Below are 25,458 nucleotides of genomic sequence, written 5' to 3'. Positions count from 1 at the left end.
TGCCTCATAGTCACTTAGATGAAAACAGACTTCTGACCTCTTTTCTACTACTGACTAATCACGCCACAATGCGGTTGCTTGCTGCTCTACTAGACCCCTGATGTGTTCTGGGAGTTTGGCTGACTTCAAAAGGGGGATCGATGGAGAACGTAGCAAATGGCGTGCGCTGGGCGGCCCTCTTCATCTGGCCACGGAACGGGAGGCCCTCTTCATCTGGCCACGGAACGGGAGGCCCTCTTCATCTGGCCACGGAACGGGAGGCCCTCTTCATCTGGCCACGGAACGGGAGGCCCTCTTCATCTGGCCACGGAACGGGAGGCCCTCTTCATCTGGCCACGGAACGGGAGGCCCTCTTCATCTGGCCACGGAACGGGAGGCCCTTGGTGAAGGACCGGAGAGCGTCTGATAAACAGACTCACATGTGATGCTTATCTCCAGACCCTGGCTGTGCTGCTGATCAGTGACTGTGGGGGCATCGCCCGCACACACACACACACACACACACACACACACACACACACACACACAAAGGTACAAACAAATGTGTGCAAACACACACGTGCATATGTACGTATGTGCAAGCACTCTCTCACACACACAGACGCCTCCACCAGCCTCTCAATCATGTCCTTAACCATAGCAAGGCAAAGAAAGGAGGGAGGGGGAAATGGGGGAGACAAGGGAGGAGAGATGTAAGACTCATCCAATCTGATGAGCCTGAGGCTACGGGAGGGCCTTTTTGCAGAGATAAAAACACAAATCATGTCGTTAATCTGCATGTGAGATGTAGTTGGGCGCAATGCAAGCAGTTTAATCTAAGGACTGTTACTGTGTGGGGAGGTGAGGTAGGAAAGATGAGAGAGAGGGAGGAGAGATGAGAGAGGTAGGGGAGATGAGAGAGAGGTAGGAGAGGGAGGAGAGATGAGAGAGAAGGAGGAGAGGGAGAAGAGATGAGAGAGGGGGAGGAGAGATGAGAGAGAGGGATGAGATATGAGAGAGGGAGAAGGGGGAGGAGAGATGAGAGAGGTAGGAGAGATGAGAGAGGGAGGAGAGGGGGGTCAGGAAGGAGAGATGAGAGAGGGAGGAGAGAGGGGTTCAGGAAGGAGAGATGAGAGAGAGGGAGGAGAGAGGGGTTCAGGAAGGAGAGATGAAAGAGAGGGAGGAGAGGGGGGGTCAGGAAGGAGAGATGAGAGAGAGGGAGGAGAGAGGGGTTCAGGAAGGAGAGATGAAAGAGAGGGAGGAGAGGGGGGGTCAGGAAGGAGAGATGAGAGAGAGGGAGGAGAGAGGGGGTCAGGAAGAAGAGATGAGAGAGAGGGAGGAGAGAGGGGGTCAGGAAGGAGAGATGAGAGAGGGGGAGGAGAGATGAGAGAGAGGGATGAGATATGAGAGAGGGAGAAGGGGGAGGAGAGATGAGAGAGGTAGGAGAGATGAGAGAGGGAGGAGAGGGGGGTCAGGAAGGAGAGATGAGAGAGGGAGGAGAGAGGGGTTCAGGAAGGAGAGATGAGAGAGAGGGAGGAGAGGGGTTCAGGAAGGAGAGTTGAAAGAGAGGGAGGAGAGGGGGGGTCAGGAAGGAGAGATGAGAGAGAGGGAGGAGAGAGGGGGTCAGGAAGGAGAGATGAGAGAGAGGGAGGAGAGAGGGGTTCAGGAAGGAGAGATGAAAGAGAGGGAGGAGAGGGGGGGTCAGGAAGGAGAGATGAGAGAGAGGGAGGAGAGAGGGGGTCAGGAAGAAGAGATGAGAGAGAGGGAGGAGAGAGGGGGTCAGGAAGGAGAGATGAGAGAGGGAGGAGAGAGGGGGTCAGGAAGGAGAGATGAGAGAGAGGGAGGAGAGAGGGGGTCAGGAAGGAGAGATGAGAGAGGGAGGAGAGAGGGGGTCAGGAAGGAGAGATGAGAGAGAGGGAGGAGAGAGTGGGTCAGGACGGAGAGATGAAAGAGGGAGGAGAGAGGGGTCAGGAAGGAGAGATGAGAGAGAGGGTGGAGAGAGGGGTCAGGAAGGAGAGATGAGGGAGGAGAGGGCGGGTCAGGAAGGAGATATGAGAGAGAGGGAGGGAAGAGGGGGTCAGGACGGAGAGATGAGAGAGAGTGTTGTTGTGTGTTCTGTCTACTCTAGTGATGCTGCCTCCTTTCTTCTCTCCTCTTTCCAGATGCTGCACACACACCCCTCTCGCCGTGCGTCGAGTGTAATCAGCTGACCCTGTCAGTGCGTGAGGCTCTGTAGCAAACGGGCTGTTACGGTAAACAGGCCTCACCAGGCTCGGTGTTTGGGCTGCTGAGTCTGTGATGGACGCTCACACACACACACAAACATATATGCTTGCAAAGCACACATAAACTTCACACACACACAACCTACAAGCAGACAGACTGAGAGCATGTTACGTGTCCTGAAGGACACACAGTCAGGCCCATCTCAACAGAGAGCCGATATATTTTCCTTTCCTTTCTACCGTGCAGCTTCAGCACAACTGTCAGCCCCTGCAAGTTCACATTATCCGTAGTGGTGTAGACCCGCATGAAAAACCCTCCGACTGCCCTTCCCCGTGTAGGCTGTAACTGCTGAATATGTTAGGTATCCAATTTATAGGCCTGAACCACTATGAACCATGAGGGGAACACTAATGTTTGGTAGCCTAGACAGCAGACTCATACAACCTTCAAATGCAATTTACATGTCAACTCTTATTTTGAAGGTTTGGATCGATACTTAAAGTGCTTTTATTCACTACCAGCGCCAACCTTAAACATGGGAGACAGCCTGTCTTGGTTTACATGGACCCAGATGTTTTGGGATCCTAAAAGAGCTTTGGAAGGGGACCTAAATGACCCCTTTTTAAGACTGCCATTACCTCAGAGGTTAAATGCCCACTTTTTTTAACCAAACGTCATTCCAGTGCCATGAGTAGGTGGTATGTAATGGAGGGTTAATGGTAACTGCCGGATGGCTGTACCTATGGAACCAAAATGGCGGCTGTAATGAGCCAGTGGCTTACCTCGCCTTCCCTGTGCCATGGCCGCCCGTTCTGCGGGTACTTGCTCTGGCTCTGGCGTTTCTTCTGCCCTCCGTCAGCGAATTTGCACAGTAAAGGCTCATTGGGGGCTGCAGAGAGAGAGAAAGAGAGAGAGAGAGAGGGAGAGAGAGAGAGAGAGAGAGAGAGAGCAAGAGAGAGGGGGTTAGTGAAAACAGAAACCAACGTCAGGAAGACTGAAACCGTAACCCTTCTGAAGAACCCGAGCCCTTTTGAAGTGTGTCTCCTTTTCTCTTTTCTGACCCCTCCCTCCCTCCCTCCCGCGGAGCGCCCTGTGAAACTCCCAGACACTTAGTCTTGGCAAGGCCCTTCCTTCTCCCAGCCTCAGCCCCACTGGCAGCCCTTGAAAGAGCATAGCTGGGTATTGTTGAAATAATAATCAGAGTAATCGCTCTCGTAAATTGCGTCGATACGGTATTGTTTCAGTGCTCTGTCAGCCAAAGCTCATTTCTGCAAGGCATTCCCGTTCCCTCCTATACAATCCTGTTATTTCCTTAGAACAGCTTTTCTGCCCGTTCCAACTTTTCATCTTTATGCTTTTTTTTCCCACTCGGCAACCGGTAAAGGCTTCTCATCGGGCTCCAGTGTTTGGATGAGAACGTGAGAGTGTGTGTTGTTCTCTGAGTGACCACAGGGGGGAGTCTATCCATGTGCTCATACTAGCAGCTACACTAAATGCAATGAGAGAAATGCGAATGGACAGAAACATTGCAAGTCACTTAGGGAGAAATATCACATTCACACCGATGGGGGTAACATAGCCATTCATCACGTCTGTTATTTAATATCAGATCCCATACAGTCACCCAGGAAGTAGCCTCAAAATATGAATGGACTGTCCGCACACACAAGAGGCAACGGCCAGGATTGGCTAATTGCAGCTTATCAATTGACTTTTCATGTGATCTCAACTCCTGGATATAGTCCCATATCTAAATCATGTAGATAATCCCAGCAGCACCAAGACATAATTGCCGTGACAAGTTAGGTTTTCTGTGTGATACGTAGTTCTCAGAACAACTCTCTAAAGGCCATGTTCTCACAATGCTCCTACAGCAGGTGAGTTTCAAACCAGATACAAAGTCAGAGGAAAGACAGAGCCACCGAGGGCTGGAATGAAAGAAAAACAAAGGAGAAGAAAAAGCCCTTAGCGAGCGGTTTCTCCTGAGAAACCGGTGGCTCTTTCGGCCAGGGATTGGGGGGGGTCTTTACTGTGTCCGTCCCCTTTTAGTTTTTTTTTTGTGCGTGTCAGCGAGATTGGTATCTCTGTGTAGAAGGGAACTGTAGAGATGAGAGAGAGAGAGAGAGAGAGAGAGAGCTAGAGTAAGCTAGCTGAAGGATCAAACGAAAGGGCTGCGCTGTGGGCCGACGTGAGCCAGCCTTGTCCAAACACTGTTCCCCTGCACCTGCACCTGCAGCTGCCGCTCCGAGCCGAGCGGACGGGTGACCTGTCATCGCATTCGCATTAGAGGCGTTCTGACGATACCGACGCAGGTGTTGTCTGTGGCGTGAGGCGCTGGACGCGACCTTTCAGCTCCCACTCCCGAATTTGACACAGACAGGAGCCTTATCGATGCTTTAATCTCAATTCCCCAGATGTTTGGGCCTCAACAACAATTCCCTGTACACTAGGGGAAAAGTCAGTCCACTGAGGACAAGGCCAACCACACTATGGGAAAGAGAGCAATTATGGTGTCCATATTAGGACAGACGGCGGATGTCCTAATATGAACACCCTATTCAACAGTGGAACATTACAGTGGACGTTTCCATGTGCTTGCTGCCTTTCCCTTTGTTCCATTCTGGCCATTACAATGAGCCGTCCTCCCTCCACCAGCTTCCTCACTGTAACCTTGGTCAAGTGATGATGCAGTAGATTAACACACAGAGACATTATTTGTTTGCCTATTACAGGAAGCGAGTGAAAAGCAGATGAGGGAGGCAAAGATGCAAATGAATGGGGGATTCGGGGAACAAACTCTTCAGACTTCAACCCACAGGGGTGGCGATGTTGATGGGAAAAACAAGAAAACCTTCTGAAAGCTCTCTCTGCTTGTCTTCTCAGGGAGGTAATTAGCGGTCTGGCTAATTTAGTGGATCTGACATGCAGCAACACTGACGTCCCATGAGCAGGCCTCCAGATCCCTCCAGCTCCCACAACACAACGGCCAATTTGTTGAAATTTAGAGGCCAAAATCTACAGCCTCTCCTGGCCTGGCCTTCCCCAGCCTCCCCCTGCTGCCACTATGCTGAAAATTAAACAGAAGAATGCATAATGACCTAGCTATAGTACTTTGCCCATATTGTGGCTTTACTGGCTTATGGCTATGACTTTCACATTGGCCACCACCTCAGTCAATCTGTGCAATTCTGAGCAACAAAAAACCAGTTTTCCCACATCTACCAATTTAGCCCTATTTAATGACGAAAACATTTGGGAAAGAGGAAAAGTACTTTTTGTCCTAGGTCAACAATGGACACTAACAAGGTACTCTACGAGAACTCTTAATTATTCTTTATGTGCGTTTCCATGGTAACGGGTCAACACATTTGTGAGGGTTGAGGAACACACACTCTCTTTCTCTCTCGCACGCGCACACACACACACACACACACACACACACACACACACACACACACACACACACACACTAGGATGCCATTATGGCAAAAAGCACGAGCTGTAATGGTGGAAACATTTCACCTGGACTCAAGTGGCGGGATTAGAAATGATCTCACTAGCTTGGAGGCCAGCACATGGTCACACAATGGCTACTCTGCTTTGTTTACATCAGACACCCTGATTTCCTAGTCCTTAATATGTGTGTCTGTACTCAAATTATTCTTTGAACTCTGACCCCCATGGTTCAACCACAACAGTATGACCAAAAACCTTCAGCCCTCCATATCACAGTGTATGTACAATGTTCAGAACATCCGTCAACACTGTTACAATGAAAGCTTAAGCTACTTGTTAGTTCATCAGAAATTCTAACATTTTACACTTCAGAAACACATTGAATGCTTGTTTTTATGGATCAACATCTTTAAACTAAAAACAACAGTCTTATTGGCTTTAAAATAACAACTTGTGAATGTCAATTCAGTATGTTACGCGTCCTTCCTCCGTTCTCCCTGTTATTCCTCAGAAGCATGTTGAACTGTACATCTGGCAGTCTGAATTGCAGAATCAATGCAGGAATGCCCAGAACTGTGTCAGGGTGGGGGCCCATTGAATCAAGCAGCTTTTAACCATCAAGCTAGTTACAAAAGAGGCCTCTCTCAAGGCAAATGCAGAGCGAGGAGGAGGCTTTGAGTCAAACCAGCATCGCTTTGTACTATGCGGGTAAAGCACTGTCAATGATAAATGGATAGAGGCCTATTCATTGCTCTCTACAACAGTATGTACAGTACGCAGAAGACGATTCATCAAAGGCAACATCTCTACAGTACAAGAACTCCCACAACAACCGTCATGACTTTTGAACTTCTGTACTTTTGTAACAGTATGAGTATGTCTAACTCTGTCAGCTCTGATTACTGCCTTCACTATTAGCGCTTATTCTTATATAACTTATTCTCAATATAACTTCAAACTGAGGCTTCATCCTGCTTCCTCCCTGCTGGGAAGAATTTATAATACATTTAAATAGCCTAATTAGGATCAGAATGGTTGACCTGTTAACTTCGGGGAGAGAGTTGACTGACTGGCCATCATTTTGTCAGAGAAACTGCGAAAAAAAAAAGAGAGAGACAGAAACAGCAAAAACAAAGACAAATGGAAAAGCGGACGGAGAGAGACAAATATGTCCGTCTGAGCAATACGTCCACAAAGAGGAAGAAAACCCCTACTATCTGGGCACAAAGAGACAATCTGGTTGAGTTGTGGGGATGTGGAGGGGAGCAGTGGAGCATAAATAAGGGACAAGACGATATCCCTCAATATGCAGAGGTTAACACGAGCTCCCGCCACCCATGTTCCCCTTTTCACCACACCCGTGGGCTAGACGCCGACGGCTCACCGGCCCTGCGGAAGAAGCGGCGGCCCCTCTCGAAGGGTTCCGATTTGATGGCTCTACGTCAATAGCCCTCACAACAACTGCCAGCCAGCGTCATGGCGTCCTTGAGGATGGGAACGAAGACTGCATGTCGGCCTTTTCGCTGACAGCGGCGACGGGAGGGGCTCAGCGCTCGACTCAATGTCCTGATAAGCAGATGCAGCTATAGAGAGAGAGAGAGAGAGATCCATAATGTAAATGGGGAGGATGACGAGGATGTCAATAAACTCCTCTCTCTCTCTCACCCTCTCCGAGTCAATATGGTTACACAATGTATGGGTATTGATCGCCCCCAGTGTTTCCCATTGAGGGCTCAGGCAGCAAGCCGTCCTGGTCTGAGATGTTATTATGGATTACGGGAAAGGACCCCCTCAATGCAAAGAGGTGATAGGTAGGTAGGGGCTGATCAATGAGCTGTTGCACACTTAACAAGAGTAATGTAGTAGTCCCGTCTTGCTCTCTCTCTCCTCTCTTTCTCTCTCTCCTCTATCTGTCTCTCTCCTTTCTCTCTCTCTCTCCTCTATCTCTCTCTCCTCTCTCTCTATCTCTCTCTCCTCTCTCTCTCCTCTCTCTCTCCTCTCTCTCCTCTCTCTCTCTCTCTCTCTCCTCTCTCTCTCTCCTCTCTCTCTCTCCTCTCTCTCTCTCTGCATGTCTGACGAGCAGACAGACTGATTTCGAGGCAGATTGAGAGAAATAAATAGAGCTGATGGATGTATGCCGCGCTGCATCATAGCTCCCAGGCCTCAGGTCTGTCTGGTTATTGTACATGATATATCAGTAATGGATGATGGTGACCACCTTCAGAGATATGAGAGGACTGGACACTGACAAAGACCACCCTCGGACTGCATAAACGGATGCACTCAGACAAAGGCTGTGTGTGTGAAGACCAAGTGTAGTGAAGCTTACTAGCTTAGACACAGTAGTACATCGGTGAGTACAGAGTGTAGCCATGCTGTGAATAAGACTGTGAATGTGTGTGGGTGTATTAGTATAGTGCTGCAGCTGCAGAGATGGATGGATAGGAGTTTTTTCAGTCCCCAAAAGTAGAAAGCGCCCAGCTGCTTGACTGTTGACAAGGATGTCACACACACACACACATCTTAAACTGTTATACTACCTCACATTCAACAGCATACTAAAAACGGAGCTGGTCATTGAAACTGCTGCATTGGCACAGTCGGTAGAGTCACACACACAGCACTTCAGAGGTGCACAGACCATACCTGCTATGCAGACCTACAAAGTATAGTAAAGACTAGCATGAGTGGATTCCAAGAAGAAAATAAATCCTATTAGAAAGAAAATCCGATCAGATCTAAGAACCTATAGGATAGAATCTAGTGAATCTGTGTCACACATTCAAGTTATCGTGCCAACTGCAACAACAATAGCTGTGAAACAGTGGAGTACCATCCTCCTCAATGAATTTCATAAAAATGTAAATAGTGAAACATTAAAAGTTATCCTTTTTAGAAAAACTATACTAAATATATTCACGACACCAAATAATTGATTAAAACACACTGTTTTTGCAATGAAGGCCTACAGTAGCCTCAGCAGCACTCTGTAGAGTAGCACCACGGTGTAGCCAGAGTACAGCTAGCTTCTGTCCTCTGGGTACATTGACTTCAATACAAAACATAGGAGGCTCATGGTTCTCACCTCCTTCAACGTATCAGAGCTTTTGCAGCATGAACTGACGTTGTCCACCCAATCAAAGAATCAGAGAATGAACCTTGTACTGAAAGTATACACTACAGCTAGCTAGCACTGCGGTGCATAACATGTGGTCAGTAGTTGACTAAAGGAGAGAGAAAGACAATTCAACAGTTTTGAAGAAATGTATTTATTTAAAAATGAAGGAGAAGCAAGAGGGAGAGAGAGAACTAGCTATATTTCGTAGCATTTTTTTCTATTTCCTTCACTTTCACTTAGCTAGCGAATGCAGTTAGCTAGTTTAGCCTTCTCAAACACCCAGCTCAAACAGAGAGGGATGCTATGTTAGCTAGCTGGCTATGGTTTTCCAACACTGGAACTCTTCCATGTCAAGGTAAGCGTTTGCTTTTATTTAATTTATCGCCACCAGGGCCCACCACTGCTAAACTGCTTGCTTGACTGTACCCTATTCTGCATGATTGTAGCGGGTTTACTAACACGTTCTAGTAGCTATGTTGATTATGACGTTACTAACGTTGTTAGTTAATATGTTGACAAAGATGTAGGCTGTGTGTAACAGTTGGCTTGAAAAGTTTTTTTCGCCTCGTCAAAGACAGCTGATGTGTTGTACACTGAAGTCCACAAGGGAAGGGAAAAGGTGAGAGCAGGAGAGCTTGTAGATGAGAGAAGGAATTATACAATGAGCAAAATGTTCATGTTGTTTGTATGTGGCTGCTATGAAAGTGATCATGCTGTTTTATGTGGCTGCTATGAAAGTGAACTGTGTTTGTATGTGGCTGCTATGAAAGTGATCATGCTGTTAGTATGTGGCTGCTATGAAAGTGATCATGCTGTTTGTATGTGGCTGCTATGAAAGTGAACTGTGTTTGCGTGTGATCAGGGTGTTCTTAAACGGAAGAAAACGGAATGAAACGGGGATAAACATACTTGAATTTGTCCAACAGAAACTCTCGTTTGCAACTAATGATTACACCCTAGGTCAGCTAGACGCAGGAAAGAGTGTGCAAGGCGGTGTTGAATGTGTCACGGTCTGTCACCTTGTGCGTGTTCGTAAATTCACTCTGGAGTGCCAGAGTGCGCTCAGAGTGCGCTCTGTGCGTTCGTAAATCCATAGTGTTGTCAGATTGTCCATTCATAAATCAGTGTTTCCCTCTCGGAGCGTTCAGAGCGCACACGCTCTGGCCGAGGAGTAGGGTTGATCCGAGTGTTCTGACCTCACAACGGCAGTCAAGCACCCAAGCTAACTGGCTAACATTGGCTAGCTTGCTAGATACACCCAGACACAAATGAGAGAACAGCTCACTCGCCCTTGCAGAGCTGGTTAAGCTGTTTTCATATTATCTAGAACGTTGGTGACTGTAACTGCGCTGCTGGCAACAATTTCATAAAGTTTTTTTGCCAATGTTTACTGACACTGTCATATTCAACAGGTGTTCATAAATTCATCAGTTATTCTGCGCTCTGCACACAGACGAGAGTGCTGTGAAATCGGCGTAGATAGCCAGAGTGAATTTATGAACACATCCCTTGATTACTCTCATTTTTCTCTCGACCTGTGAGCACCTACGTTGTAAACTTTCATTCATAGGCTAAGTTGTAGCAACCTCATGATGGAAATAGGGACAATTCGAGTATCATGTAGTAGCCTAAACCTATCCACGTTACATTGAACTGGGTGAAGGGAATACGAATGACAGTCATCCAATATGCTGCAATAGAAATAAGGCCATGCTCACCAAAATAATATTGTCTTCCCTTCCATCTTAAAAGTCACCGTTCGTCACTGCTGTGAAACCTACTGAGATTGTCCACAAGGTTGTTTACATTTGTGCCAAAAAGGTGTGCTAAGTGGCATTACAGCCAAACAGCATAGAGCTAGATGAACAATTTGATGGAATCAATGTGATACAGGTCATTATGATATTATTACTTTTTTAATTCTACATTCTCACCCATCTACACACAATACCCCATAATGACAGTGAAAACAAGACTTTAGAACATATTGTACATTTTTGGGGAAATGAAATACAGAAATATCTCATTTACATAAGCATTCACATGCCTGAGTCAATGCTTTGTAGAAGCACATTTGGCAGCGACTACAGCTGTGAGTCTTTCTGGGTAAGTATTTAAGAGCTTTCCACACTTGGATTCTGCAACATTTAACCATTATTATTTAAAAAATTCTTCAAGCTCTGTCAAATTGGTTATTGATCATTGATAGACAACCATACTCAGGTCTTGCCATAGATTTTCTAGTAGACTTTAGTCAAAACTGTAACTCGGCCACTCAGGAACATTCACAGTCTTCTTGGTAAGCAATCTAGTGCAGATCTAGCCTTGTGTTTTAGGTTATTGTTCTGCTGAAAGGTGAAATCATCTCCCAGTGTCTGGTGGAAAGCAGACAACCAGGTTAACCTCTACAGTTTTGCCTGGCAATGCCATGTGGCTCAGTTGGTAGAGCATGGTGTTTGCAACACCAGGGTTGTGGGTTTGATTCCCACGGGGGGCCAGTACAAAAACAAATGCATGAAATGAAATGTATGAATTCACTACTTACTGTAAGTCGGTCTGGATAAGAGTGTCTGCTAAATGACTAAAATGACTAAAATGTAAAAATGATGCAGCCACCACTATGCTTGAAAATATGTAGAGTGGTTCTCAGTAATGTGTTGTATTGGACTTGCCCCAAACATAACACTTTGTATTACTTAAGTGCCAAAAAGGATGCATGTTTTGGAATATTATTTGCTCTGCACACTCTTTTCACTCTGTCAATTAGGGTAGTATTGTGGAGTAACTTCAATGTTGTTGATCCACCCTCAATTTTCTCCTAACCTTGCCATTAAACCCTGTAACTGTTTTAAAGGAAGAAATCCCTGAGCGGTTTCCTTCCTCTTCGGCAACTGAGTTAGGAAAGACGCTTGTATCTTTGTAGTGACTGGGTGTATTGATACACCATCCAAAGTGTAATTAATAACTTCACCATGTTCAAAGGGACATTCAATGTCTGCTTTTTTCATTTTTACCCATCTACCAATAGGTGCCCTTCTTTGCGAGGCATTGGAAAACCTCCCTGGTCTTTGAGGTTGAATCTGTGTTTGAAATTCACTCCTCGACTAAGGGACCTTACAGATATTTGTGTGTGTGGGGTACAGAGATGAGGTAGTCATTGAAAAATCATGTTAAACACCATTATTACACACAGAGTGAGTCTATGCAACTTATTATGTGACTTGTTAAGCACATTTTTACTCTTGAATTTATTTAGGTTTGCCATAACAAAGGGGTTGAATACTTATTGACTTAAGACATTTCAGCTTTTCATTTAGAATTAATTTGTAAAAATGTTGAATAATTCCACTTTGACATTTTGTATTTTACTCGGATCCCCATTAGCTGTTGCAAAAGCAGCAGCTACTGTTCCTGGGGTCCACACAATACATGAAACATTACGTAATACAGAACATTAATAGACAAGAACAGCTCAAGGACAGAACTACATCAATAAAAATAAATAAAAAATAAGGCACACGTAGCCTACATATCAATACATACACACAAACTATCTAGGTCAAATAGGGGAGAGACGTTGTGCCGTGAGGTGTTGCTTTATCTGTTTTTTAAAACCAGGTCTGCTGTTTATTTGAGCAATATGAGATGGAAAAGAGTTCCAAGCAATAATGGCTCTATATAGTACTGTACGCTTTCTTGAATTTGTTCTGGATTTGGGGACTGTAAAAAGACCTCTGGTGGCATGTCTGGTGGGGTAATTGTGTGTGTCAGAGCTGTGTATAAGTTGACTATGCAAACAATTTGGGATTTTTGACACATTGTTTCTTATAAAAAGTCTCTCCTCAACTCTCAAGAGAGACTGGCATGCATAGTATTTATATCAGTCCTCTGATTACAATGAAGAGCAAAACGTGCCGCTCTGTTGTGGGCCAGCTGCAGCTTAACTAGGTCTTTCCTTGCAGCACTCGATCACATGATTGGACAATAATCAAGATAAGCCTGCAAGACTTGCTTTTTGGAGTGTGGTGTCAAAAAAGCAGGGCATATCTTTATTATGGACAGACCTCTCCCCATGTTTACAACCATTGAATCTATATGTTTTGACCATGACAGTTTACAATCTAAGGTAACACCAAGTAATTTAGTCTCCTCAACTTGTTCAACAGCCACACCATTCATTACCAGATTCAGCTGAGGTTTACAACTTAGGCTGACATTATGGGGTATTATGTGTAAGCCAGTAACAAAAACATCTCAATTTAATCCATTATAAATTCAGGCTGTAACACAACAAAATATGGAAAAAGTCAAGAGGTGTGAATACTTTCAGAAGGCCCTGTAAATGAAATAAATGTTGATATCTTTGTTTTACTGTAACTAAAAAAGTATTTTCCTTCAACTTTTTATTTGCATATAAGTAATGTAAAAATGCTGTGCATTCTGGGAACCGCCCCCCCCCATTCTCTCAACCAGATTCATGAGGTGGTCACCTGGAATCCAATTCAATTAACAGGTGTGCCTTAATATTTGGGATTTCTTTCCTTCTTAATGAGTTTGAGCCAATCAGTTGGGTTGTGACAAGGTAGGGGTGGTATACAGAAGATAGCCCTATTTGGTAAAAGACCAAGTCCATATTATGGCAAGAACAGCTCAAATAAGCAAAGAGAAACGACTGTCCATCTTTACTTTAAGACATGAAGGTCAGTCAATACCGAACATTTCAAGAACTTTGGCTTGGAAGTTCGATAATGGATGGGCTCAACATGCCAAGAAACGAGTTTGGATTGGTCTGCCATGTAACACGCTTCTGTCTATAACATGAGGTGCTCAGTATGTGTAGAAAATCCATGCTACTGTGGCTTTTTTGAAAGATATATTGTTAGCCATCGAAAAAGTGCTCTCAACAACATTGCGAACCTGAATTTAGCAGGCACTTTTGACAAAGATCAATGGGAAAAAGTTGTGATGGACTACTTTTTGCACATGGTCAGTGTGAACCAGAGTGAGTTAATACAACAAAGCCAAACAAGCTGTACAAACAAAACAGAGTTAAAGTGGTTCCAGACTGCTGTGAAGCGTTCATCCATGTATACATTTTCAGATATTATATATTTCTACATTTGTCAGGAAGTCATTTTCACTGCACATTAAAGCGTACTGTACACTAGCTAGTGAACGTTAGCTTGCTAGCACGCTAGCTAAAGTTGTGTATAAACTGTGTAGTAACATTATTTGTATCTCAGATAGCCATTTGCAGGGCCTCCCGAGTGGCACAGTGGTCTAAGGCACTGCCTTGCAGTGCTAGCTATGCCACAAGAGATCCTGGTTCGAGTCCAGGTTTGAGTCTTGTACCATCGCGCACTAGCGACTCCTGTGGCGGGCTGGGCGCAATGCACGCTGACACGGTCGCCAGATGTACGGTGTTTCCTCCTTCACATTTGTGCGGCTGGCTGTTTTTATATTGCAAGTAACCATTTTACTGTTCTGTTTACACCTTCTGTATCCTGTGCATGTGACATATATAGCATGTGACATATATAGCATGTGTTTACCCCAGAGATGAAGAACAACATGACAGATTAGGATATACTGTAGGACTAGATAAAGTGTAGGTTTACCTTGAGTTTTGACTTATTGTAGGCAACTACTTTCACCACTCTTAGTCTTCAAATCTTTGGTTGTTTACTTACTAAATCTACTTAGCACATGGCCTCACATGTAAATCCTTAAAGAGGGGCTAAGGCTTAAGAGGGTGTGTACAATGCTGAATAGGTGTAGACAAAGAAGAGCTCTCCAGTAGGTGTACTAACAAAACATTCAAGGGACATTTTCTCAAAAGTGGGGTTACAAGTTTATCAACTTTCAAAGCAGAATGACTTACTTTCCCATTGTTCCTCAACTGTAGTGTATGATATACCATTTTGTAGCTCTGAGTCTCTACTTTTATCCAATGTAAAAAACATAATTTTCAAATGTTGATACATAAGACCGAATCCAGATGGTTGGTCACATTTGAGTAATAAAGGTTGTAAGCATTAGTCTAACAGTTGCAAACAAGAGTTTCTAATGGACAAATTCAGGTATGTTTATCCCCGTTTCATTCCGTTTGCTTCCATTTAAAAAAACATTTTTCATAGCAGCCACATACAAACAGCATGATCACTTTAATTCCTTCTCGCATCTACGCGTTTTCCTCCTCTCACCTTTTCCCTTCACTTGTGGACTTCAGTGCACAACAGCTATGACCAGGCGAAAAAAACTTTCCAAGCCGAACCTTTATATCATAACCGCTAACCACTACACACAGTCTACATCGTTGCCTTACGTCATAGTCAACATAGCTACTAGAACTAACGTGTTAGTAAACCTGCTTCAATCATGCAGTACAGTCAGCAAGCAGTTTAATAGTTACACCAGCTGGCCCCGGTGGCAATACATTTATAAAACAAAAAGCTTACCTTGACTTGTAAAAGTTCCAGTGTCGGATAGCCATAGCCAGCTAGCTAACATAGCATCTCTCTCTGTTTGAGGCGGGTGTTTGAGAAGGATAAACTAGCTAGATGCATTCGCTAGCTAAGTAAGTGAAAGTGAAAAGGAATACAACAAAATATAGCTAGTTCTCTCTTGCTTCTTCTGAAGAAATTAATTTGTTCAAAACTGTTAAACTATTGTCTTTCTCGCTTTTTTAAAAAACCTTTATTTCACTAGGCAAGTCAGTTAAGAACAAATTCTTATTTAAAATTACTGCCTACCAAAAGGCAAAAGACCACCTGCGGCGATGGGGGCTGTAATAAAAAATAAAAACATATAATTAAATAGGACAAAACACACAAGAGAGACACCACAACACTACGTCAAGAGAGACCGAGACAAGAACATAGCATGGCAGCAACACATGACAACACAGCATGGTACAACACCACATGAACACCACAACACCAAATGGTGGCAAAACAACATGGCATCAGCACAAGAAGGTAGCAGCACAAAACATGGTACAAACATGATTGGGCACAGATAACAGCACAAAGGGCAAGAAGGTAGAGACATCAATGCATCACGCGAAGCAGCCACAACTGTCAATAAGAGTGTCCATGATTGAGTCTTTGAATGAGGAGATGGAGGTAAAACTGACCAGTTTGAGTATTTTTTGCAGTTTGTTGATCCTTTGATTAGATGGACAACATATCCGTTCATGCTGTAAGAGCTCTGATAGGTTGGAGGACGTCCTCCAGAAGCTGTCATAATTACTGTGTAAGTCTATGGAAGGGGGTGAGAACCATGAGCCTCCTAGGTTTTGTATTGAAGTCAATGTACTCAGAGGAGGATGGGAACTAGCTGTCCTCCAGTTGGTGCTATCTTTCAGAGTGCTGTTGAGGCTACTGTAGACCTTTATTGCAAAACAGTGTGTTTTAATCAATTATTTGGTGACGTGAATATATTTAGTAAAGTTCTATCTAAGAAGGATAACTTTTTTTATGTTTCACTATTTTTCTTTTTATGAAATTCACTGAGGAGGATGATCCCCCCCCTTCCTTCTCTGGCATATTATATTGTATGTCATTGTAATGTCTAATTCAAAGACAAGAAGTTGCATGAATAAGAATAAAATAAAATAAAACTGCAACCTTGAATCACACCCATATTGTGGTGGTGAATAAAACCAAAATGAATATACACCAACACACCAAGACACTTGTGAAGAGGGCATGACAATACCTTTTCCCCCTCAGGAGACTGAAAAGATTTGGCATGGGTCCCCAGATCCTCAAAAACGTTCTACAGCTGCACCATCGAGAGCATCCTGACTGGTTGCATCACCGCCTGGTATGGCAACTGCGCGGCATCTGACCATAAGGCACTACAGAGGGTAGTGTGTACGGCCCAGTACATCACTGGGGCCAAGCTTCCTGCCATCCAGGACCTATATACTAGGCGGTGATGCTATTGATTGGCTGAGCTCAAAATATTGTCAAAGACTCCGGTCACCCAAGTCATAAAATGTTCTCTCTGCTACCGCACAGCAAGCGGTACCAGAGCGCCAAGTATAGGACCAAAAGGCTCCTTAACAGCTTCTACCCCTAAGCCATAAGACTGCTGAACAGCTAATCAAATGGCCACCCGGACTATTTACATTGACACCTCCCCCCATTTGTTTTTACACTGCTGTTACTCACTGTTTATTATCTATGCATAGTCACTTTACCTCTACCTACATGTACAAATTACCTCGACTAACCTGTACCCCTGCACATTGACACAGTACCGGTACCCCCTGTATATAGCCTCGTTATTGTTATTTTACTTTTTAGATTTTTTTATTTTCGTTTATTTGGTAAATATTTTCTTAACTCATTCTGCAACTGAATTGTTGGTTAGGAGCTTGTTAGTAAGCATTTCACTGTAAAGTACATCTGTTGTATTCGGCACATGTGACAAATAAAGTTTGATTTGATTTGATTCTATTGAAAAAAATCACTAATCCTATAGGATTTATTGACTAGGGTAGTAAAGTAGGTCTACAGTATGGTTAGACTTTAGCATGAGTGCTAGTAAAGTAGGCCTACAGTATGGTTAGACTTTAGCATGAATGCTAGTAAAGTAGGCCTACGGTATGGTTAGACTTTAGCATGAGTGCTAGTAAAGTAGGCCTACAGTATGCATTAGCATTTAGCCTGACTGCTAGAAACATATGCCTAGAGTATGAATTACCCTTTAGCTTGAGTGTTAGCACACTGTAACACTGACAGTGAGACTAGAGCAGTAAAATCCCCTGGGACAAACTCTTTGAGGTACAGAGAAAACTGTTAAAGGAGGAGAACGCTTCAATTTTGCTTAATCTGCTAATTCCCCCGACCAACCAGCCACTCCAGACATTAGCGTTACCATGGTGAAGATAAATAAATAAACACTACATGGGGTAGAGGGAGGAGGTGCCAAGTCTAATGGAGTGTTCTTAATCTTGTTGTCGTACACATTTCAATAACATTTATACAAGCAGACAGCTCTCACCACATTTATTTCTAAATGGCACGGGTTAGAGTGTTGCTGGTCCCTACCGCTTAGCTGCAATTTAAATGTGGGGAGACAGATGTTTCCAATGCTATGGGCTGTTAGGGCCTGGCACTGTGCTGTTCTGCCAGCTATTTCTCTAGTTCTGTCCTGGCATGGGTCTGGCTGTCTGACTTTGTATGTCTTGCTTAAATGGCACGTCCCACTGAGAACACACTGGTTGAATTAATGTTGGTTCCACGTCATTTCAATGAAATGATGTTGAACCAATGTGGAATAGAAATGTAATTGACGTGGGGTGGTACCGTATAGTCTATGGGCTTTGGATGGCTGTCTTAAAGTACATGGCACGTGGTATGTACAGTAGTCAAATGGCTTTAGTGCGGTCATTGTCCTTAGCTGGCGGGCTAACTTGGATGGCTCTCTTTTGTATGATTTCATAGCAGTCCCTGTTAGTAAGGTCTGTTGATACTGGGTGCAGGAGGTTAAATATCATCAATGTTCCATGAAGCCTCCCGATTCTAGTTGTCTGTAAACCCACACCTATTTTTCTAAATGTTATTGCAAAAAGATTGATTTATGAGTCTTTTGGTGTCTTTCATCTACAGAGTATGTATGAAACCTCTAACGCACAACTATTATTCCACATGACAGTGCAAAAAGATTGACTTGAAAAGTCTTTAGCGACATAGGCTTCTGCTGTCTTTCAACTACACTGTGTCTGGGTCCACTGAGGATGGAACTAGAACCCTCTTTCGCCACTACGCTCCTCAGACTCTCTTTCATCTCTCATAGTGGGAATAGGGCCTAGGTTTCCACTGCAGGCTTTCCAGGAACTAAGTATGGACACGACAAAATGAAATTACAGGACAATAAATGAATTATCAATGGGTCCTCGATACTGTATCAGAGTAGGGGTCAGTAATCAGACACCCATTGGCTGGGGCAGGGAGCAATCAGCCAATAGCGACCAGCCAATCAATAGCATCACCCAGGTTGATTGATGATCAATGCTGCCCCAGACGTTGATTTACGATCGATGGAGCCGGGGCTAGTATGACTAGCCGCTTTACTGTAGCTGATGAGAGATCGGGGTCGTATTCACAATACATCTCAGCAGTGCTGATCTAGGATCAGTTTTACCTTGTAGGCAGATTATAATGAATACGATAACATGGACAGGGGGAACTGATCCTAGATCAGCACTCCTACTCTGAGACGCTTTGGGTCCGATTCAGATTTAGGAAATGTACACTTTTCCTACGTACTTTTTAGTAGTTGGTATTCAGGGCTTTGCAAAAAGTGGCTCCCTTGCGTGCGCTGATTACATTTAATTCAACTGCTGAAAACCCTCCCACTTGCTGGCAAACATATTTTCCCGTAGAGTTTTCATTCAATATGGTTTTCAGTACAGTTTATCTAAAGCCTTCCCTTTAAATTTGGTGTAATTAATTAGAATTTTCTGGACAGACTCGCTAGAATATATGGAGAGAATGGTTCAGAATATTAGGGATCAATGAAAGAAAGCCATGTAAATACACACCTACTTGTGACCGACCCCCTCGATTCAATCTTATGTAGCATTTTGTTTTTACATTGGATAAAAGTAAAGACTCAGAAACAGAAAATTGTATATCCTACACTGCAGTTGAGGGACAATGGGAAAAGTAATTCTGCTTTGAAAATTGATCAACTTTGTACCCCACTTTGGAGAAAATGGCCTTTGAAAGTTTGGGTACACCTACTGGAGAGCTCTTCTTTGTCTACACCCATTCAGCATTATTTCCACCCTCTTCAACATTAGCCCCACCTATCTTTTTAAGGATTCACATGTGAGACCATGTGCAAAACAAAATGAGTAGTTTAGTAAACAACCAAAGATTTCAAGACTAAAAGTGTAAAAGTAGTAGTCTACAATAAGGAAAAACTCCAGGTAAATATGCACTTCATCTAGTCGTTGGCCTATATCCTAACTTTGGTGCAGGTCATGTTGCTCTTCACATTACCGTCTCTGGGGTAAACACACACTATATCAAATAAAATCTTTATTTGTTTATTTGTCACGTGCACAGGATACATAAGGTTTAAATGGTATATTGAAATGGCTATTGTTCAGATACAAATATCGTATAGAATGTTATAATTATTAGATGATGCTTACCCAGACACACTTGTCTAAATTGGGTTATGTGAAAGAAATGCTATAACACCCCTCAGCCACATCTAGCTAAGTTATGTACACATGTTCATGAAATACAATAGATGGCCGTAATCACCCCCAGACACACCTGGCTAACTTGATGGGTCATGTAAACATCTGGCAAAGTGGAGTCTTTTGTTTAGACATGTAGCTAACTAAACAATGAACTGGCATCATCCCAACACATAATACTACCAATACAAACATTGTCATTGTTATAGTATGAATCTGAATCTGCTAACAACTAGGTTCAATGTTAGTTAGCTAACGTTAGGCTATAACTAGCAATGCAAATGGATTTCGGATTTGAATAATGTTACTACAAAGATCATAAACCTAATGTTAGCTAGCGAGCCAGCAAGCTAACGTTCACTAGCTAGCTAACAGTACGCTTTAATTTGCAATGAAAATTACTTTCTGACAAAATTAGAAATGTGTAGCTAGCTGAAAATGTAGCTAGACTCTTACCCGTATACATGGATGAATGCTTCACGGCAGACTGGAATCATTTAACTCTGTTTTGTTTGTGGCTACATCTTGTTTGGCCAGCATTGTGTCAAGTCACGAAGGTTCACACTGACCATGGCATGTGCAGAAAGTAGCCCGTCACATTTTCCAACTGATCTGTCGAGAGCGCCTGCTAAATTCAGGGCATCAATGTTGTTGAGAAAAGTAGCAAAACTTTGTAGTTCTCAATGGATAACATTATATCTTTCTAAAATGGCACGGTAGAAAGTCACCACATACTGAGCAGCGTTATAGACAGAAGCATGCTACATGGCAGACCAATCCAACCTCATCTCCCAGCATGTCCAGCCCATCCATTATCTCAGCTAATCATGGCTAGCAGGAAGGTTCTTGTCTTTTCCGTGGCATGCATTTTGATAAAGAAATGTATGTTTGCGTTCAAATGCCTCTCCCGTGAAGTAGTGATGTGCAACATACGCCTAGTTTCCTGAAACAAGTCACATTTGTCTCCTTTTCAGCACCAGTTGGTAGATTTAAAACTACTCTGATCTTGTATATTATTTAGGGTTAGTGAAGCATTCATGAATAATGGGGGGAAAAAATGGTTTGGAGAGCCTTTAAGCACAAAATATATTGGTGAATCAAAAATACAGTGGTTTGATTAATCTGAAAGTTGCCATATTCAATTGTTCAATCCATTGGAAGGTGATAAAAAGTGTACAATAGGGGTTGAACAGTAGTCCTATAAATCTACTTTAATAACCCTCACTAATCATGGAACAACAGTCCAGTTGTTGTGTACAGTGCGCCAGGCTCCAGGTTTAAAGGAAAAATCCATCCAAAACCACTCATTCCTTTAATTTACAGTGTTAAATAACACTTAAAAAAATGTGAGAACAATATTTTATGTGATTTCGGCGTTATAATAAGGTTGGTAGCAACATGGAAAATCTTTGTGGAAATCTGTTGCAGCTCAAGTCGACTACAAAACCACTATGCAATGCTCTCTCTGTAGGCTGGCTGGTTAGCTGGCTAGCTAGCAAACGTAGCTACACACAATAATACCAAATATAATATCAGCATGTAAAGTAGCTAGTTAGCTGTAAAATCACTTAAACAAACTGCACTATCAATTTAGGAATCTAAAATCTTACCATAAATCTTACCACAAATTTCATAAACAAGAAGTACAACATTACAAAACTTCTCTGACATGTGAGATATTTAACTTGCTATCTGTAATATCATATAGCTTTTGAATCGTGACATAACGCACTTTTGAGGAAAATAGGAATGTATACATCCGGAATAGCGCCAGAGGAGATGGCTGCCATTTTACGCGCTCTTAACCAACTAGGCTATTTTGTTAGTTTTTGTGCATTGCTTGTAACTTATTTTGTACATAATGTTGCTATTACCAAATCCCCATCATTTGCGTGAAGAAAAGACGTAAAAAAAGGGGTCGGAGGTCGGGCTGCCTTTTGAGAATTCGTAGCCGAGTGAGTAAAGGCCCTCTATCATCAATCATATTAGCCAACGTGCAATAATTGGATAACAAAATGGATGAACTCCGATCAAGGATATCATACCAACGGGACATTAAAAACTGTAATATCTGATGTTTCACCAAGTCGTGGCAGAATGACGACATGAATAACATACAGCTGGCGGGATTTTCGGTCCATTGGCAAGATAGAAGAACACCCTCCGGTAAGACAAGGGGTGGGGGTCTGTGTCTATTTGAAAATAACAGCTGGTGCACAAAATCTAATATTAAGGAAGTCTCAAGGCTCGCCTGAGGTAGAGTATCTCATGATAAGCTGTAGATCACACTGTTTACCAAGAGAGATTTAATCTATATTATTCGTAGCTGTCTATTTACCACCACAAACCGATGCTGGCACTAAGACGGCACTCAGCGAGCTGTATAGGGCCATAAGCCAACAAGTTAATTCTCATCCAGAGGCAGGGAAACTTAAATCCATTTTACCTTATTTCTACCAGATTGTTAAATGTGCAACCAGAGGGAAAAAACTCTAGACCACCTTTACTCCAAACACAGAGACGTGTTCAAAGCTCTCCCTCACACTTCATTTGGCAAATTTGACCATAACTCTATCCTCCTGATTCCTGCTTACAAGCAAAAACTAAAGCAGGAAGTACCAGTGACTCGCTCAATAAGAAAGTTGTCAGAGGACACAGATGCTAAGCTACAGGACTGTTTTGCTAGCACAGACTGGAATATGTTGCGGGATTCTTCAGATGGCATTGAGTAGTACACCACATCAGTCATAGTTTTTAATCAATAAGTGCATCGATGACGTCATCCCCACAGTGACCGTACATACATACCCCAACATGAAGCCATGATTACAGGCAACATCCACACTGAGCTAAAGGGTAGAGCTGCCGCTTTCAAGGAGCGGGACTCTAACCCGGAAGCTTGTAAGAAATCCCTCTATGACTTCCGACGAACCATCAAACAGGCAAAGTGTCAATAAAGGAAGAAGATTGAATCGTACTACACAGGCTACGATGCTCGTCAGATGTGGCAGGGCTTGCAAACTATTACGGACTACAAAGGGAAGCACAGCCGCAAGCTACCCAGTAACACGAACCAGACCAGCTAAATAATGTATATGCTCGCGTCGAGGAAAGTAACACTGAAGCATGCATGAGAGCATCAGCAGTTCCGGATGACTGTGTGATCATGCTCTCCATAGCCGATGTAAGACCTTAAAACAGGTCAACATTCACAAGGCTGCAGGGCTAGACGGATTACCAGGACGTGTACTCTGAGCATTTCAACCTGTCCCTGACTGAGTCTGTAATACCAACATGTTTCAAGCAGACCACCATAGTCCCTGTGCCCAAGAACACCAAGGTAACCTGCCTAAATGACTACCGACCTGTAGCACTCACGTCTGTAGCCAAGAAGTGCTTTGAAAATCAACACCATTATCCCAGAAACCTTAGATCCACTCCAATTCGTATACTGCCCCAACAGATCCACAGATGATGCAATCTCTATTGCACTCCACAATGTCCTTTCCCACCCGGACAAAAGGAACACCTACGTGAGAATGCTATTCATTGACTACAGCTCAGTGTTCAACACCATAGTGCCCTCAAATCTCATCACTAAGCTAAGGACCCTGGGACTAAACACCTCCCTCTGCACCTGGATCCTGGACTTCCTGATTGGCCGCCCCGAGGTGATAAGGGTAGGTAACAACACATCTGCCACGCTGATCCTCAACACAGGGGCCCCGCAGGGGTGCGTGCTCATTCCCCTCCTGTACTCCCTGTTCACCCTTGACTGCATGGCCAAGCACGACTCCAACACCATCATTAAATTTGCCGACGACACAGCAGTGGTAGGCCTGATCACTGACAATGATGAGACAGCCTATAGGGAGGAGGTCACAGACCTGGCAGTGTGGTTACCAGAACAACAACCTCTCCCTCAATGTGATCAAGACAAAGGAGATGATTGTGGACTACAGAAAAAGGAGGACCGAGCACGTCCCCATTCTCAGCGACGGGGCTGTAGTGGAGCAGGTTGAGAGCTTGAAGTTAATGGGTTTCCACATCACCAACAAACTATCATGGTCCAAACACACCAATACAGTCGTGAAGGCTCCCGAGTGGCGCGGTGGTCTAAGGCACTGAATCTCAGTGCTAGAGGCGTCACTACAGACACCCTTGTTTGAATCCAGATTGTATCACAACCGGCCGTGATTGGGAGTCTCATATGGCGGCGTACAATTGGCTCACTTATACACACAAGTGTAAAGGAATGAATAAGAATATGTACATAAAAATATATGAATGAGCGATGGCATAGGCCAGATGCAGTAGATGGTATAGAGTACAATAAATACATATGAGATGAGTAATGTAGGGTATGTAAACGTTATATAAAGTGGCATTGTTTAAAGTGGCTAGTGATACATTTATTACATACATTTTTCATTATTAAAGTGGCTAGAGATGAGTCAGTATGTTGGCAGCAGCCACTCAATGTTAGAGATGGCAGTTTAACAGTCTGATGGCCTTGAGATAGAAGCTGTTTCTCAGTCTCTCGGTCCCCACTTTGATGCACCTGTACTGACCTCGCCTTCTGGATGATAGCGGGTTGTTGTCCTTGATGATCTTTTTGGCCTTCCTGTGACATCGGGTGGTGGAGGTGTTCTGGAAGGCAGGTAGTTTGCCCCCGGTGATGCGTTGTGCAGACCTCACTACCCTCTGGAGAGCCTTACGGTTGTGGGCGGAGCAGTTGCCGTACCAGGCGGGGATACAGCCCTACAGGATGCTCTCGATTGTGCATCTGTAAAGGTTTGTGAGTGTTTTTGGTGACAAACCGAATTTCTTCAGCCTCCTGAGGTTGAAGAGGCGCTGCTGTGCCTTCTTCACCACGCTGTCTGTGTGGGTGGACCATTTCAGTTTGTCCGTGATGTGTACGCCGAGATACTTAAAACTTCCCACCTTCTCCACTACTGTCCCATCGATGTGGATAGGGGGCTGCTCCCTCTGCTGTTTCCTGAAGTCCACGATCATCTCCTTTGTTTTGGTGACATTGAGTGTGAGGTTATTTTCCTGACACCACACTCCGAGGGCCCTGACCTCTTCCCTGTAGGCCGTCTCGTCGTTGTTGGTAATCAAGCCTACCGCTGTAGTGTCGTCTGCAAACTTGATGATTGAGTTGGAGGCGTGCATGGCCACGCAGTCATGGGTGAACAGGGAGCACAGGAGAGGGCTGAGAGCACACCCTTGTAGGGCCCCAGTGTTGAGGATCAGCGGGGTGAAGATGTTGCTACCTACCCTCACCACCTGGAGGCGGCCCGTCAGGAAGTCCAGCACCCAGTTGCACAGGGCACTGTTGTCTCTGCTACCGCAGAGCAAGCGGTACCGGAGCACCAAGTCTAGGTCAAAAATGCTTCTTAACAGCTTCTACCCACAAGCCATAAGACTCCTGAACAGTTAATCAAATACATCT

General features: G+C 44.0%; 1 protein-coding gene across 3 annotated transcripts in view; it reads right to left on the bottom strand.

Annotated features, from left to right (window-relative positions):
- The window catches only part of LOC115173306 (RNA-binding motif, single-stranded-interacting protein 3), a 235,349-nt gene that overhangs the window by 34,129 nt on the left and 175,762 nt on the right, over window positions 1-25,458 (bottom strand). For all 3 annotated transcript variants that reach the window (XM_029731289.1, XM_029731286.1, XM_029731288.1), the window contains one exon: window positions 2,988-3,094. In XM_029731289.1, coding sequence (XP_029587149.1) covers window positions 2,988-3,094 — 107 coding nt within the window. The remainder of the gene's footprint in view (window positions 1-2,987; window positions 3,095-25,458) is intronic.

Source organism: Salmo trutta, chromosome 34 (genome assembly GCF_901001165.1).
Source record: "Salmo trutta chromosome 34, fSalTru1.1, whole genome shotgun sequence".
NCBI lineage: Eukaryota > Metazoa > Chordata > Actinopteri > Salmoniformes > Salmonidae > Salmo > Salmo trutta.
The sequence above is the reverse complement of the archived record's forward strand: the minus strand, read 5'-3'. Positions and strand labels throughout refer to the sequence as shown.